The 14,065-nt window shown below is 57.4% G+C and overlaps 2 protein-coding genes across 2 annotated transcripts; one reads left to right on the forward strand and one right to left on the reverse strand.

The window, feature by feature from the left end:
* The first annotated feature begins 2,014 nt into the window (after positions 1 to 2,014).
* UBA7 (ubiquitin like modifier activating enzyme 7) lies at positions 2,015 to 10,926 on the forward strand. Its single transcript, XM_014840446.3, has 24 exons — positions 2,015 to 2,249; positions 2,341 to 2,509; positions 2,602 to 2,736; positions 2,843 to 2,949; positions 3,281 to 3,371; positions 3,476 to 3,611; positions 3,808 to 3,905; positions 3,999 to 4,145; positions 4,576 to 4,758; positions 4,940 to 5,047; positions 5,205 to 5,285; positions 5,365 to 5,520; positions 5,612 to 5,777; positions 5,857 to 6,062; positions 6,161 to 6,225; positions 6,317 to 6,500; positions 6,574 to 6,648; positions 6,887 to 7,070; positions 7,601 to 7,680; positions 7,960 to 8,052; positions 8,145 to 8,336; positions 9,916 to 10,008; positions 10,084 to 10,184; positions 10,652 to 10,926. Exons 1-24 carry the CDS (start codon positions 2,194 to 2,196, stop codon positions 10,779 to 10,781), a joined length of 3,036 nt encoding a protein of 1,011 aa, XP_014695932.2. The 5' UTR covers positions 2,015 to 2,193; the 3' UTR covers positions 10,782 to 10,926.
* Positions 10,927 to 11,035: 109 nt separating this feature from the next.
* Positions 11,036 to 13,312, reverse strand: INKA1 (inka box actin regulator 1). The gene is made up of 2 exons (XM_014840451.3): positions 12,608 to 13,312; positions 11,036 to 11,878 (listed from the first exon to the last, which is right to left on the reverse strand). Exons 1-2 carry the CDS (start codon positions 12,656 to 12,658, stop codon positions 11,078 to 11,080), a joined length of 852 nt encoding a protein of 283 aa, XP_014695937.1. The 5' UTR covers positions 12,659 to 13,312; the 3' UTR covers positions 11,036 to 11,077.
* Between the last annotated feature and the right edge of the window lie 753 nt (positions 13,313 to 14,065).

Here is a 14,065-nt window from a genome sequence, read left to right on the forward strand (position 1 = left end):
GAAAGGAAGGAAATTCTGCAATATGCTACATCATGGGTGGACCTTGAGGCCATTTGCTAAGTGAAATAAGCCAGTCACAAAAAGACAATCTGGCCCCGGTTGCTGTGCCTAGTACTTGTGACACACTCAATAAATGTTTATTGAATGAAGAAAACCCCACAATTACCTACCAATTCACATCCACTAAGATGGGTATAATTTTTGAAAAAATGAAAAACCAGTGTTGGCCACAAAGTGGAGAAATAGGAGTTTTGTACATTGCTGGTGGAAAATAGTTTGTTGGTCCCTCAAAAAATTAAAATGGAATTACCATATGATTCAGCAATTCTACTTCTAGGTATATACCCAAAAGAAGTGAAAACAAGTACTCAAATACATGTTCAAGAATGATCACAGCGGCACGATTCATAATATCCAAAAGGTGGAAACAACTCAAATGTCTATCAACAGGTGACTGGATAAACAAATTGTGTTATGGGGCTGGCCCCGTGGCCGAGTGGTTAAGTTCGCGCGCTTCACTGCAGCCAGCCCAGTGTTTCGTTGCTTCGAATCCTGGGCGCGGACATGGCACTGCTCATCAAAGCACGTTGAGGCAGCGTCCCACGTGCCGCAACTAGAGGGACCCACAATGAAGAATATACAACTATGTACTGGGGGGCTTTGGAGAGAAAAAAGGAAAAAATAAAATCTTAAAAAAAGAAATGGGCAGGTGACCCGAACAGACCCTTTAAAAAAAAAAAAAACAAATTATGATATATGCAAACAATGGAATATTGTTCAGCCATAAAAAGGAATGAAGTACTGATACTTGCTACAATTTGGATGAACTTCAAAAACATTATGCTAAGTGAAAGAAAGTAGATACCAAAGGTCATACTTTGTATGATTCTTTTTATATGAAATATCCAGAATAGGCAAATCCCTAGAGACAGAAAGAATATAGTTGAGTGTTTGTCCAGGGGTGGAGGTGGGGGATGGGTAGTGTCTATTTAATGTGGTGGGGTGTTCTTCAGTGCGTTATGAAAAAGTTTTGATGCTAGGAGAGAGGTGGCGGTTGCATAACACTGTGAAATCATTAAATGCCACTGAATTGTACACTTTAAAATGGTTATTTTAATGTCATATGAATTTTACCTCAATTTAAAAATAGTTGTGACAGCACCTGGTTTAGCTATAGTGGAGTTTTGTGGGGAGCTGTGGTCTATCCCTCAGAGAACTGGCCCCACGTTCCTAGAAGGCAAAAGGACACATCTGTGGGTGAAGGGTGCACAGGACCTCTCCGTACTATTTTTGCAACTTCCTTTGAGTCTACAATTATTTCAAAATAAAAGTTTAAATGAAAAATAAAGACACATGTGATCATGGCTGCCCTATGTCTCCAACTTTCAGATCTGGCACTTAGAGACTGCCCACTCCCTTTGAGTCCTGGGACTCATCCTTGACTGGCTACCTGTAGCTGCCTGGTGTGGCAGCTATAGGCAGGGGAGAGTCCTTATTCTCTGAGGAGATGGCTCAGGGCCAAGCAGGCACCCCCCAAAATGTAAGGCTCCCCCCAGCTCTGTGGTTTGGGCCCTGGGGTGGGGACAATGTAAACTCATATGCTCTCACAGCCTCTGGGATGAAACTGGCTCTGCCCTGAATGGTCTTTAAGATTCTGTGTGGTGGACAGCAGGCCAGGTGAGCCCTCTCAGGACGGGGAGTTCCCACCAGCACTCTGTGGGTAGGAAGCCCATTCAGGCAGGGGTACCTGAGGAGGATGGGGGCCCGAGGTTTGGGACACCTAGGAAGTCACAGGAAACCATTGTATCCAGCCCACATGGGTCCCTCCTATGGCCCTGTCCCCTTCCTCGAGAAAGGTACTTACTCTCTCAGAGGCCAAACAGACCCAGGAGTTCTGTCCCACCTTGCCTGTGCCCTATGGCTGCCAGAACTCATCTTTGCCAGTCTAGGCTGTCCAGGCTGGAGGCAGGACTAGGAGCCGACTCAGAGTCTAGTTTAACTTTCACTTTTGCTTTCCCTGAGGTGACAGAGGAGCCGGGAAGAAAGCTGTGACCAGCAACGTCCTTCACTTCCTTAGGCTTAGTTCCTGTTTGTACTAGCCACAACTCGGCACTGGCCTCTGCTGACACTGCCTCCCACACAGAGACCCTATCTATAAGCGCTGCAGCCTGTTGTCTAGCCCCAGGCCTAAGGATGGATGTCCTGGAGACCTCCAAGTCACTGGATGAGGAGCTGTACTCACGGCAGATGTGAGGCTTGGGGAGGGGAGTGGGGAGGGAAGTGGGGTGGCCTTCTGACCTCTGATCTCCAATTGTCTGCCCTCTTACTTCACATCCACAGGTATGTGCTGGGCTTGCCGGCCATGCAGAGGATTCAGGGAGCCAAGGTCCTGCTGTCAGGTCTTCAGGGCTTGGGGGCTGAGGTGGCCAAGAACCTAGTTCTGATGGGTGTGGGCAGCCTCACTCTGCATGATCCTCACCCCACCTGCTGGTCTGACCTGGCTGCCCAGGTAAGGGTCCTGGGAGGCTGTGGGTTCTCAGACCAGGGTGGAGGTAGAGCCCAAGAGAAATCTTGCTTAAGCCAGACTGTCTCTCTCTCTAGTTTTTCCTCTCAAAGCGGGACTTAGAAAGGAGCAGGGCTGAGGCATGTCAAGAACTGGTCGCTAAGCTCAATGGATCTGTCCAGGTCTGCATCCACACAGGTGACCTCACTGAGGACCTGCTGCTGGACTTCCAGGTGCCTTCCCAGCCCCACTCTCCAGGCCATCCCAGTCTCCTCCAGCCCTTAGCTGCAGGGTGGGCTGGGCAGTGTTTTGGACCTGCTGATCATGAGGTCCACTCAGGTGGTGGTGCTGACTGCCTCAAAGCTGGAGGAGCAACTAAAGGTGGGCACCTTATGCCACAAGCATGGAGTCTGCTTTCTGGTGGCTGACACCTGGGGTCTTGTCGGGTGAGTGAGACTGCCTGCCTAGCCTGCCACATTATAGACAGCAACTGGTCCCAGTGCTGCTCTAGGCTTGCTCCCATTGCCCTTCCACCCAGCCCCAGGCCTGTCCCAGCATCCCCTCCTGATTCTGGTCCTTAGTCCCAGCTCTCTGCTTCCTCCACCCAAGCCTCCAAACCTGCTCCAATAACTCCCTCAAACTCCAGCTTCCAAGCTTCTCCCAGCATTCCTTTCCTGATTCTGGCCCTCTGGGCTTGTCCTAGTGTCCTCTACTTTTCACCACAACCAAGGTGGTTAACCACTGAGCCATCTTGGTGACCCCTACCACCTATTACAGGCAGTTGTTCTGTGACTTTGGTGAGGACTTCACCGTGCAGGACCCTACAGAGGCAGAACCCCTGACAGCTGCCATCCAGCACATCACCCAGGTGGGTGCTAAGGTGTGGGCACTCGTTTGCTGACTGAAGAGGGGCTGCTACAGCCTGTGGAAGGCAGGTACGAGCACCCCTGAGTCAAGCCATCTCTTATCCAGGGCTCCCCCGGCATTCTCACTCTGAAAAAAGAGGCTAATGGCCAGTACTTCTGCAGTGGGGACTTGGTGACTTTCTCAGGGATTGAGGGCATGGTTGAGCTCAATGACTGTGCTCCCCGGCCTATCCATGTGCAGGGTAAGCCAACCCCACTCCAGCTCTAGGCTCAGCGCCCACGCCCCCAGTGGGGGCACACGGCCTGGTCCTTGGGAATAGGTTTTCCCTCTGCCTTTCCCCAGTGGAGCAAGGTCAAGGACATCAATGCAAGACAGAATGGGGTGTGAGGAACTACTCAGGTTCAGAAGTCATACTGACTAGGCTGGATCTCCCCCAGAGGATGGGACATTGGAGATTGGGGACACAACAACTTTCTCCTGTTACTTGCGTGGCGGGGCGGTCACTGAGGTCAAGAGGCCCAAGACTGTGAGCCATGTGCGTGCAAGTACATCTGAGGTGGGGGAGCTTGGGATCCTTGAGGGGTCCATAGTGTTCTGGACCCCACCCTGAGCCAAGTGTCCCTTGCAGGAGCCCCTGGATGCAGCCCTGCTGCAGCCCCGTGTAGTGGCCCAGAGTCCCCAGGAAGTTCACCGTGCCCACTGTCTGCATCAGGCCTTCCGTGCACTGCACAAGTTCCACCACCACCATGGTCGCCCACCCCGGCCCTGGGATCCTGTGAGTGGCCCTGTTGCCCTTCCCCCAGCCTCTGTCTTATTGGGGGTCTCACCTGCCAGGAGGCAACAATGACTATCTCACAGATCCAAGTTTGAATCCCAGAGGCAGTTTCCCATTCATATAAAGGAGATGATAAGCACTATCTCCAGACCAGAGGCTGGGTCCCCCACAAATCCTGCAGACCCCTGCTACCTCCTAATTCCTCAGATCTGGGCTGGAATCTATCCCTAGGTTAGTGAAACCTCCAGGGCTGCTCTCTGGTTCTAGGCATCCTCTGGTAGAGCTGCTCGATCTAGCAAATGGGCTGGGCCTTCCCCCTCAGGTTTCTGCTTCCTCTTCTGTGGGACAGAGTAGATGGCTGCCTGAAGGATTTGAGTAGGGTGTAGAATTCAGGCTGAGGCTGCTGTACCCATGGAGTTCTACCCCACAGGTTGATGCAGACATGGTGGTGGGCCTGGCCCGGGCCCTGGAACCACTGAAGGGGACAGAGGGAGAGCCATTGGAAGAGCCGCTGGATGAGGTTCTAGTGCGGACAGTCGCCCTGAGTAGTGCTGGTACCTTGAGCCCCATGGCAGCCATATTGGGTGCCATGGCTGCCCAGGAAGTGCTCAAGGTGGGCACAGGCACAGGCAGGGTGGGGCTGGGAAGGGAGCAGAAGTCAATGTGGGTGCCAAAGGGTGCCCAACACCAGACAGTGGCCCTGGAGGCTTCACCAACCTGGGTACAGACCCTAGCCAGGATCTGAAGGGGCTGGGAGGTGGCAGGAGTCCCTAAACTAAAGTGCTTGCCTCTAGGCAATTTCCAGGAAGTTCATGCCCCTGGACCAGTGGCTGTACTTTGATGCCCTTGATTGTCTTCCAGAAGATGGGAAGCCCCTTCCCAATCCCGAAGACTGTATACCGGTGAGAACCTGGGGTAGGGGTATAAGCCTTATCTAAACTCAAGATTAGGGGAGAAACCAGAGGAACCACCCTAAGATCCAGACCTGGAAAACTCAGTGTAAGAGGGAGATGCAGCACAGGCCAGCAGCCATCACTGACCACTATCTGCGTCTCCTAGAGAGGATGCCGCTACGATGGGCAAATCGCAGTGTTCGGGGCTGGTTTTCAGAAGAAGCTGAGCCACCAACATTACCTCCTGGTGAGCTGTGTGGTGAGGTTGGGAGTGTCTGTGGGAGGGCTAGGCCAGGCCCTCTGGCTAAGGCTGCTCCTGCTGGCAGGTGGGTGCTGGTGCTATTGGCTGTGAGCTGCTCAAAAACTTTGCCCTAGTGGGCCTGGGGACCAGGGGCAGTGGGAGCGTGACTGTTGCCGACATGGACCACATAGAGCGCTCCAACCTCAGCCGTCAGTTCCTCTTCAGGCCCCAGGACATTGGTGTGAGTGCCAACCCCTCCCCATACCGCTATGTCCTGGACTTTCCTCCTACAATGCCCCCATCCACCCAATGTCTTCCTGCTTTCTTCTTAGAGGCCCAAGGCAGAAGTGGCTGCAGAGGCCGCTCTCCGCCTGAACTCAGACTTGCAGGTGACCTCGTTCACCCACCAGCTAGATCCCAGTACAGAGGACATCTACGGGGACAACTTCTTCTCCCGTATGGATGGCGTGGCTGCCGCCCTGGACAGTTTCCAGGCCCGTGAGTGCTCCATCTTGGAACTCAGCCCCTTGTCCAAAGCTGTGCCAGCCCCACTCTTGACCCTCTGTCCCCTTGCCAGGACGCTATGTGGCTGTTCGCTGCACCCATTATCTGAAGCCACTGCTGGAAGCAGGTACACAGGGCACCCTGGGCCATGCTTCAGTGTTCATGCCACATGTGACTGAGCCCTACAGAGCCCCAGCCTCGGCTACAGCTTCTGAGGATGCCCCCTACCCTGTCTGCACTGTGCGGCACTTCCCCAGCACAGTTGAGCACACCGTACAGGTGGGAAGCACCCAAGGGACCCCTCCCCCACCCTGTTCAGTCCTCAACTGCAGACCTGTTTCCTACCTGACACCTCGCGGTTCCTCCCTCCCCTACAGTGGGCCCGGGATGAGTTTGAGGGGCTCTTCCATCTGGCTGCTGAGACCATCAACCACCACCAACAGTAAGGCCACCAACAGGGGTGGATGGAAGTCCAGGGCCCCTAGCACCAGAGTCTTCAGGGCTTAGCCTCAAACCTCCTCCTCTCTCCGCAGGGCACTCACTTCTCTGGCAGACACAGACAGGCCACAGGTGCTGACTCTGCTGCAGGCGGTGCTGGGTGTCCTGAGAGAGCGTCCACAGACTTGGCAAGATTGTGTGGTGTGGGCCCTTGGCCACTGGCAGCTACGCTTCTGTTATAGCATCATGCAGCTGCTGAAGCACTTCCCACCTGATAAAGTAGGTGGCTAGGGGTCAGGGGGCTGAGAGCTCAGGGTGACCAGACTGAGCCCAGCAGCTTCCCTTTCCCTAGGTGCTTGAGGATGGGACTCTTTTCTGGTCGGGTTCTAAACGGTGTCCTCAGCCCTTGGAGTTTGATGCCAGCCAAGTGAGTGGGGTCCCTTGGGAGCCCCGAGATGGGAATGTGGCTCCTCAGAGCAGAGGTGGGCACCTCTGCATTCTGCGGAGATGCACCGATGCTGAGAAAGAGAGCATGTCCTCACCTGTCCACATGTGAGGCAGAGGCAGGCACTCAGATCCACAAATGGGTGGTGACCCCCACCCCATGCACCCATACCTACCCACTCACACCCATGCATCTGCCCCTGCTCTTGGCCTGACTGCAGGACACGCACTTCCTCTACGTGCTGGCAGCTGCTAACCTGTATGCCCAGATGCATGGGCTGCCTGGCTCACAAGACAAGACTGGGCTCAGGGAACTGCTAAAGTTGCTGCCGCTGCCTGGCCCTCAGGACCTGGCCCCCATCTTTGCTAATGACTTGGATCCGGCTCTGGCTTCTGCTGAGTTTGGTGAGGTCCCTGGCCCTGGTCCCCCATGCTGCCACCCAAAGGCCTCATCCTGACCTCAACCTGTTCGGCAGAAGGAAGATGGGGCCTGGGGACCCTGCAGCCAATTCATTACCTCTTAGGCCCTCTGACCTTGCTTCTCTCTAGGCTTGGGCTCATCCTCTAGCCCCTCAGTAGGCCCTCTCCCTGCTGCCTATCCCTCCCCGACACCCCTACCCAACCCCTGTTCCCTTGGCAGATCTCAGCAAAAAAAAACAACACCACAAACTGTTGGGCCCTGGGAAGCACCTAGCTGTGGCCCCTAGGTGAGGACAGTCACATAGGCGTGCATGTGTGTGCATGTAGACACACACACACACACACAGGGGTGAGGGCCGGGGCTGCTGGGGAGAAGATTGCAGCATCAATCAAGAGGTCTCTCTGAACATGGTAAGTATAGGCTTGGCAGAGACCAAGGATAGGCACCAGGCTCCAGGAGAAGAGTGCAGGAGCTGGGGCCTAAGGCCTGCCCCAACACCCCCTTCACCTGACAGGCCCTGAGCAGTTGAAACTGCATGAAGCCCTGGAATTCTGGAGCGTGGGCCCTCACCTGAAGCCCCTGAGGTTTGAGAAGGTGGGAGCCCAAGTAGGGATGAAGGGCCAGGCTGGAGGGTTGTTGGGGAAGGTCAAGAGCTAAAAAGACAGCTTTGAGGCCTTTTGGCCTGAGTTCTCCTCCCAGTAGGACCCCAGAAGCATCTTACTTTCCCTGAGCCTCAGCTTCCTTATCTGATAAGTGGGGAGATGTGAACATCTAGCCCATAGAACTGTGTCAAGACCTGTGCAGTGCCACACGATTGGCCGTGGTGAGGGGCATTGGGACAGTGTTAACACTACTGTCACTTGGGCCTCATAGGACAATGACAGCAACTTTCATATGGACTTTGTGGCAGCAGCAGCAAGCCTGCGAGCTCAGAACTATGGGATACTACCCGCCAACCGCATGCAGGTAACTCTGCCCCTTGGGGCTCAGGCCTGGAGGTGGGGGTCAAACCCTAGCCCTACACCTTGGGCCCAGACCAAATCTCCTGTCTTTGGCAGAGCAAGCGAATCGTGGGCCGGATTATCCCAGCCATTGCTACCACTTCAGCAGCTGTGGCAGGCCTGGTGGTCCTGGAACTGTATAAGGTGGTGGGTGGGGCACAATCCCTTGGTGCCTTTCGCCACAGCTATTTGCATCTGGCTGAAAACCGTTTCAGCCGCTGGGTGCCTCACGCCCCAGCCATCCAGACGGTGAGCCCTTGACATCCCACCCACTCTAGGCCTGGGTTTTCCCTCTACCTCCCCAAATAGGCCCTACTCTGGCTTTTGGCTCTCACCAGGACCCAGACTCTGGGGGAGTCCTCAAGACTCCCTCCAGCCCTTTTCCTGCTATGAAGCCAGGCTGGGACCTGTCAGACACAGGAAGCAGCCGTCAGCCATCCCCACCCCCCAACCTTTGCTGCCCGGGTCTGGGGGAGCTGCAGCTTTAACTCATTAGTGGAGCCAGACATCCCCCACAGCCCCCTCCTTTGTAGGAGTTCCCCTGAGGGGGAGGTGGTGGGGAGGGGACACTAGGGCTCTAGCCCCAAACAGAGCCTAACTTCTGCCTGCCTGGTGTGGGGATCCTGGCCCATCCCTCCAAGCTGAGTTAAAGAGCACTGAGCTTACCACCACAGGTGTGGCATCTACAGCCCTGTAGGGATGTGTGCATTTGTATCACTGGTGTGAGTGCACCAGGGTCTGGGAATCCCTGGCCCTGTGGTGTGTGGGCATGGAGGGAGCATGCTTGCACATCTGTGTGCCAGATGGGAGTGCAGGGCTCTTCTTCAATGTGGGCTTGCATGGGTATGCATGTGAGTACACATGCAGGCATTCCTGGGCTTGTGTGCATGTGTGTTCCTCCCAGTGCAGGGCTGTGAATGCCCCTGGCTGGGTGCCCAGGCTCTGCAGTAGTTGGCATTTCCTTGGGGAACAGGGGAGGGGGTAAAGAAAATGCCCTCTCCAGGGAGGAGGGGAGAGGGGAGAGGTCATGGGCCAGCACTGGGCTTTTACTGAGCAGCCCTGGGGTCCCTCAGGGCACAGCACACAGAGCGCCTTTGTGAGGGGCCCCGTCTCCAGCTAGAACACAAGCTGCCTTTGTCCATGATGGAGGGAGAGGGGGAGGGGAAGGATCCCCCCCCTCCATCTCACCTCTGTCCTTGTCTCAGCTAGATACCACTGTGTTTTCTGGGGGCCTGGCAGGGCCCTCCTGTCCTGGCCCCTGGCTGCCTGCCACCCTCCTACCCTCAGCTCTGGGTACCAGAACCCCAAGACTGTTGAAATAGGGAAGGAAAGAGGAGGCCTCTGTGGACTGTGTCCCTGCTGGAGTCTCTGAGCCAGTGAGGCCCCAGTGGTCACTGTGCACCTTGCCCATGTGTGCCCATGAGTAGTCCAAGGTCCTGGCAGTACAGGATGAGGGAACAGGATATACCCCCCAGCTCCAAGCCTTGCATTTGAAGAACAAGCTGCTTTATCGGTGACTGCAGCGGCCCTCCTCCTGCTTCCTCAGGAAGCACCGCCCCCTACCCCCCCAGCCTGTGTGATGGATCGCCTATTTCCCTGTTGGGGGGGGCCCCATAGCCCCATTTCCTGTGCTGGCCCCAGCATGGGCAGGGAGGGTGCTGAGGCTCTGGGCCCAGATCCCACCTTCCACTCCCAACCCCTGGCTTCTGCTTTCAGCCTCTGGTCTAGCTCCTCCCCTAGGAAAGGGGCCCTCAGTGGCTGGTAACTGGGGTAGTGGGGAGGGTGTGTGTGTGAGAAGCTCTCACTCCTCCCTACTACCATCCCCCAGTTCCATCACCTGAAGTGGACCTGTTGGGACCGCCTGAAGGTGCCTGCTGGGCAGCCTGAGAGAAACCTGGAGTCATTACTGGCCCATCTCCAGGTGTGCCCCATTCCTGCCCTGCCCCCAGGCCTGGCCCAACCTGGCCTAGCTGGCACCTGACCTGTCTCTCTCTAGGAACAACATGGGCTGAGGGTGAGGATGCTGCTGTACGGCCGGGCCCGTCTCTACTCAGCTGCATGGCCGCCTGAAAAGCAGGCCCAGCACTTGTCTCTCAGGTGAGACCACACCTGGCTTTAGCCAGGCCTTGTTCTGTCCCTAGAAGTTGGAGGTGCAGGACACGCAGCCTTTCCTCTTCCCAACCCCATTTGGGCCCCTCACACCTTCCTGAAGTTTTCTTTTGCCAAATGGAGCCAGCAAAAGGGCTGGGGGTGGGGCAAGAGCCGAGAGCCTGAGGGGAGGCCTCCAGGAGCTGCAGGCTTGGCCAGCCCCACCAGCTCCTCCATGCCCTGCTCAGCCCCTCTTTCATAGCGCACTCCCAGGGGACTCACAGCTTCCTGCCTCCTGCCTGCCGGGCCAGCAGCTCCTAAAATAGTTTCAGATGTTTCCTGTCTTGAGCTGCTCCTGCTCCTAGTTTGGGCTCCTTATAGACCTCAGCATCCTCTAGTCCATGCCATATCACTCTCTGCCTGTCACTGCTCACCTACCAAATCTCCCCCAACCTCCCTCCCCCCCACACCACCAGGGTGACGGAACTGGTGCAGCGGGTGACAGGCCAAGTGCCTCTGCCTGGGCAGCGGGTGCTGGTACTGGAGCTCAGCTGTGAGGGTGAGGAGGAGGACACTATCTTTCCACCCCTGCACTACGAGCTGTGATAAGCAGCAGCCTCACCACCCAGCTCTGTCAAGCCCTGCATCCTGAGTCCACAGTAAACGCTCAATAAATGCTTGTTGAAAAAAGGTGTAAGTGGAGAGGATGGATGATAGAACACAGGGCAGGCACATGGGTGTGACATGGGCATGAGAGGGACCCCTGTAGGGAGGGAAAAGGCTCTTGATTCGCCTGCATGGACTGTGCCTTACAGGGCTGGGGCTGCCTCCTGGAGCCTCAGGGCTATGGAACCAGGACAGTCCAGAGAAAGTTCTTTATTGTCCTAGGCTGGAGGGCAGGGTCAGAGGTAGCTGATGACATCATTGCAGATGATCGGCTGGCGACTGCGGCAGCTCATGAGAGCTGCAAAGCGTGAGACATCTGCAGGCAGTTCAGGTTCTGAGCGAGGTGGGCATGACAGGCGCTTTCCCGCCATGGCTGCCCGGCGTGCCCTGGCCAGCTGACGCCGCAGCTGCTCAGAGAGGCCAAGCAGAAACTGGGGGGGCCGAGGACGGGCACGGGGCCCACCACCAACATCCCCCTCACCCACTGCCTCAGGCAGCTCCATCCAGTTGTGCACCAAGTCAGCAAAGCAGTTGTCCCCCAGCACCAGGGGCTGGCGACTGCGACCTCTGCTCAGCAAGGCTGCTGTCCAGTCCTCACCTTCCAGCCCTCGCCAATGCTCCAGGCAGGCATCTGGGGTGGACTTGGGCCGTGGTCGGTGGGCAGGGGGTGCACTGGCCACAGGGGCCCCTCTGGGCAGGGAGACGCCACTGGCTGAGAGGCGCTCTCTATGGGAGGGCCATGCTGGAGGTGCTCGGTGCTGAAGTACGGGCAGCTCTTCCTCTCTCCATGTGCTGCCTGACACCTCCGAGAAGCCAGAGTCCCAGTCCAGGGCATGCTCCCTCGGGCCCCCCAAGGCTACACCCCTGTTTCTTATCACCACAGCTTCTTCTTCCTCTTCCTCCACGCAGCAGACCGAATCCTCTTCCAAGGCATCTGGGGCCCTGAGCCGGTGGCTGAGCCCCACACCTGGGCCAGGTTTGGGAGGTGGTGGAAGAGGGCCAGGCATTGGGGGTGAGCCTGTGTCCCGGCCACATAGCTGCAGAGGAAGAGAGGGCAGAAGTGGGAGGGGCAGCCCTTGTCACCCCTGCCGCCTGGCCAGGCCAATCCCAAAACAGAAGGCCCAGGAGGGCTAGATAGGCCTGTAGGCCTGGGAAGCAAGGCAGCTCTAGTGGGCACAGGGCCGGCATGGGGGTGCTGGCACACGAAACTCGTGTGGCTCCCATCAGCCGACCTGGTGGCAGTCCGGCAGGCTGCAGCACGCAGAGCCGGGCAAGTCGGTACCCGCCCTGGAAGGCAGGGTTGCGGGCCTGCATGGGGAAGTAGGGCCTGCTCAGGGCTGGAGGGGCATCCCGTGCCTCTTGAGAGATTCAGCTCCCCAAAGCTCATAGCATCTTTTAGAGAAGGATGGAGCACTTGCCAGGTGGTGGGTAGAGGAAGGAGGTACCAGACAGCCTGAGGTAGCGGGCAGCGCCAGCATTTCTTTAGTCCCTCGCAGCCCACTGCTCCACGCCAAAAGAAGTTTCTCCCCTGCAACTCCCTCCGCCCGGGCAGCACAGCCAGCTGGGCGGCTGTTATTTGATGCCCAGCGCAGCTCCCAACCGTCCGAAACCCGACGCGGGCCATCTGGGCCATTTGCACTGCCCCGCCCCCATCCTGCCTTGGATGGGGACTCGGGACGGCCCCCTACCCTTTTGTCGTTCCAACCGGACGGCAGCCGAGCACCCTACACACGTCCTCACAAGCCACACCCGCTCCCAAGCCTCACCAGTTCCCAGCGGAGCTGGCCCAGAAAGCTGTCAAGCCGAGCGCTGTGCATGCCCGAGCCGGAGCCCCCGCCAGGCCTGCCAGTTCTTCGAACTCCAGCGGGAGCTGCGCGGAGAGGGCTCGGCCGGCCGGCCAGCGGCGCCCTCGCCCTCCGCCTTGCTCCGCCGCTCCTCGCTCACCGTAGCTCCAGCCGCCACCGCCCCAACATCTGGCAGCCGCACCCCGCCCCTGGCGCCGCAGCCAATAGGGCCGGGGCGGAGCTAAGGTGGCCCCGCCCCTCGGGCCCGGCCTGGTGGGTGAGCCCAACGCCCACTCCTCATTCCGCTCCGGCTCTGGGGGAGGGGCGGGACTGTAGCTGTAAGCCGGGTGGGGTCGGCCCGGGACTCCTAGACAGCGCGGGCTGTTGAGCTGACTCTGGGTTTGCTGCGTGACCCAGGACAAATCGCTTCCCTGCGGTAGCCTCAGCCTCCCTATTTTTCCCAGGATAGAAATGCGGCCTCTCCCGCAGGGGTCCGGTGAGCGCGCGGGGTCCCCGGAAGCGCCTAAGTGCGGGCAGAGCGCCCCTAGCCTTCGGACTCGGCAGTACAGTGGCCCACTTGGGGCCCGACCCACTGAATCCGCTCCTAGAGCCGGCCTCGACAATCCCTGGAAGTGACGGGAGGGATCCAACCCTTCTCAGGATTCCGGCAGCGCGGGACCCCGCTGCAGAACAGGGGAGGGGCCACAGCTAAGGCCCAGCCTGCTCCCTCTCCGCCCCGGGTCTGGGCCAAGCCGGGCGGGGCCGCCCTCTAGTGGGGAGCGCGCGGTTAGCCGCGATTCCCGCGGCGACGTCCTCATCCCCTCGGCCCGGCACCACAGGCAGGGTGTTAGAGCGGCGCTCTCTGGCCGGAACGGTCAGAGCCGGTTCCCTGAGGCCTCGCCACGATCAGGGGCTGGGTTCAAGGATAAAGTCTAACTGGACACAGACTAAACAAGTCAGTAGACAGAGAAATACAGGGGAACGAGGGCGACAGGCTAGCTTGGGAGAAGGGACTCTCAGAGGAGGTGGCATTCTTTATGGGATCTGGATGAGCCATCATGGGGAGATGAAGAAGAGGGGCATTCTAGGCAGAGAGATCAGACGAATTAAAGGTTCCTTTGCTCCGTGGCACAGCTGTTAAGTTCACACGTTCCACATCGGTGGCCCGGGGTTGGCTGGTTTGGATCCTGGGTGTGGACATGGTACCGCTTGGCAAGCCATGCTGTGGTAGGTGTCCCACATATAAAGTAGAGGAAGATGGGCACAGATGTTAGCTCAGGGCAGTCTTCCTCAGCAAAATGAGGACGATTGGCGGCAGCTGTTAACTCAGGGTTAATCTTCCTCAAAATAAATAAATAAATAAATAAAGGCCCTGAGAGTGGGGTGCTGGCCAGTGGTAGTAGTTAAGTTGGCGGGCTCTGCTTTGGCAGCCTGGGGTTA

Source organism: Equus asinus, chromosome 21 (genome assembly GCF_041296235.1).
Source record: "Equus asinus isolate D_3611 breed Donkey chromosome 21, EquAss-T2T_v2, whole genome shotgun sequence".
Taxonomy (NCBI): Eukaryota; Metazoa; Chordata; class Mammalia; order Perissodactyla; family Equidae; genus Equus; species Equus asinus.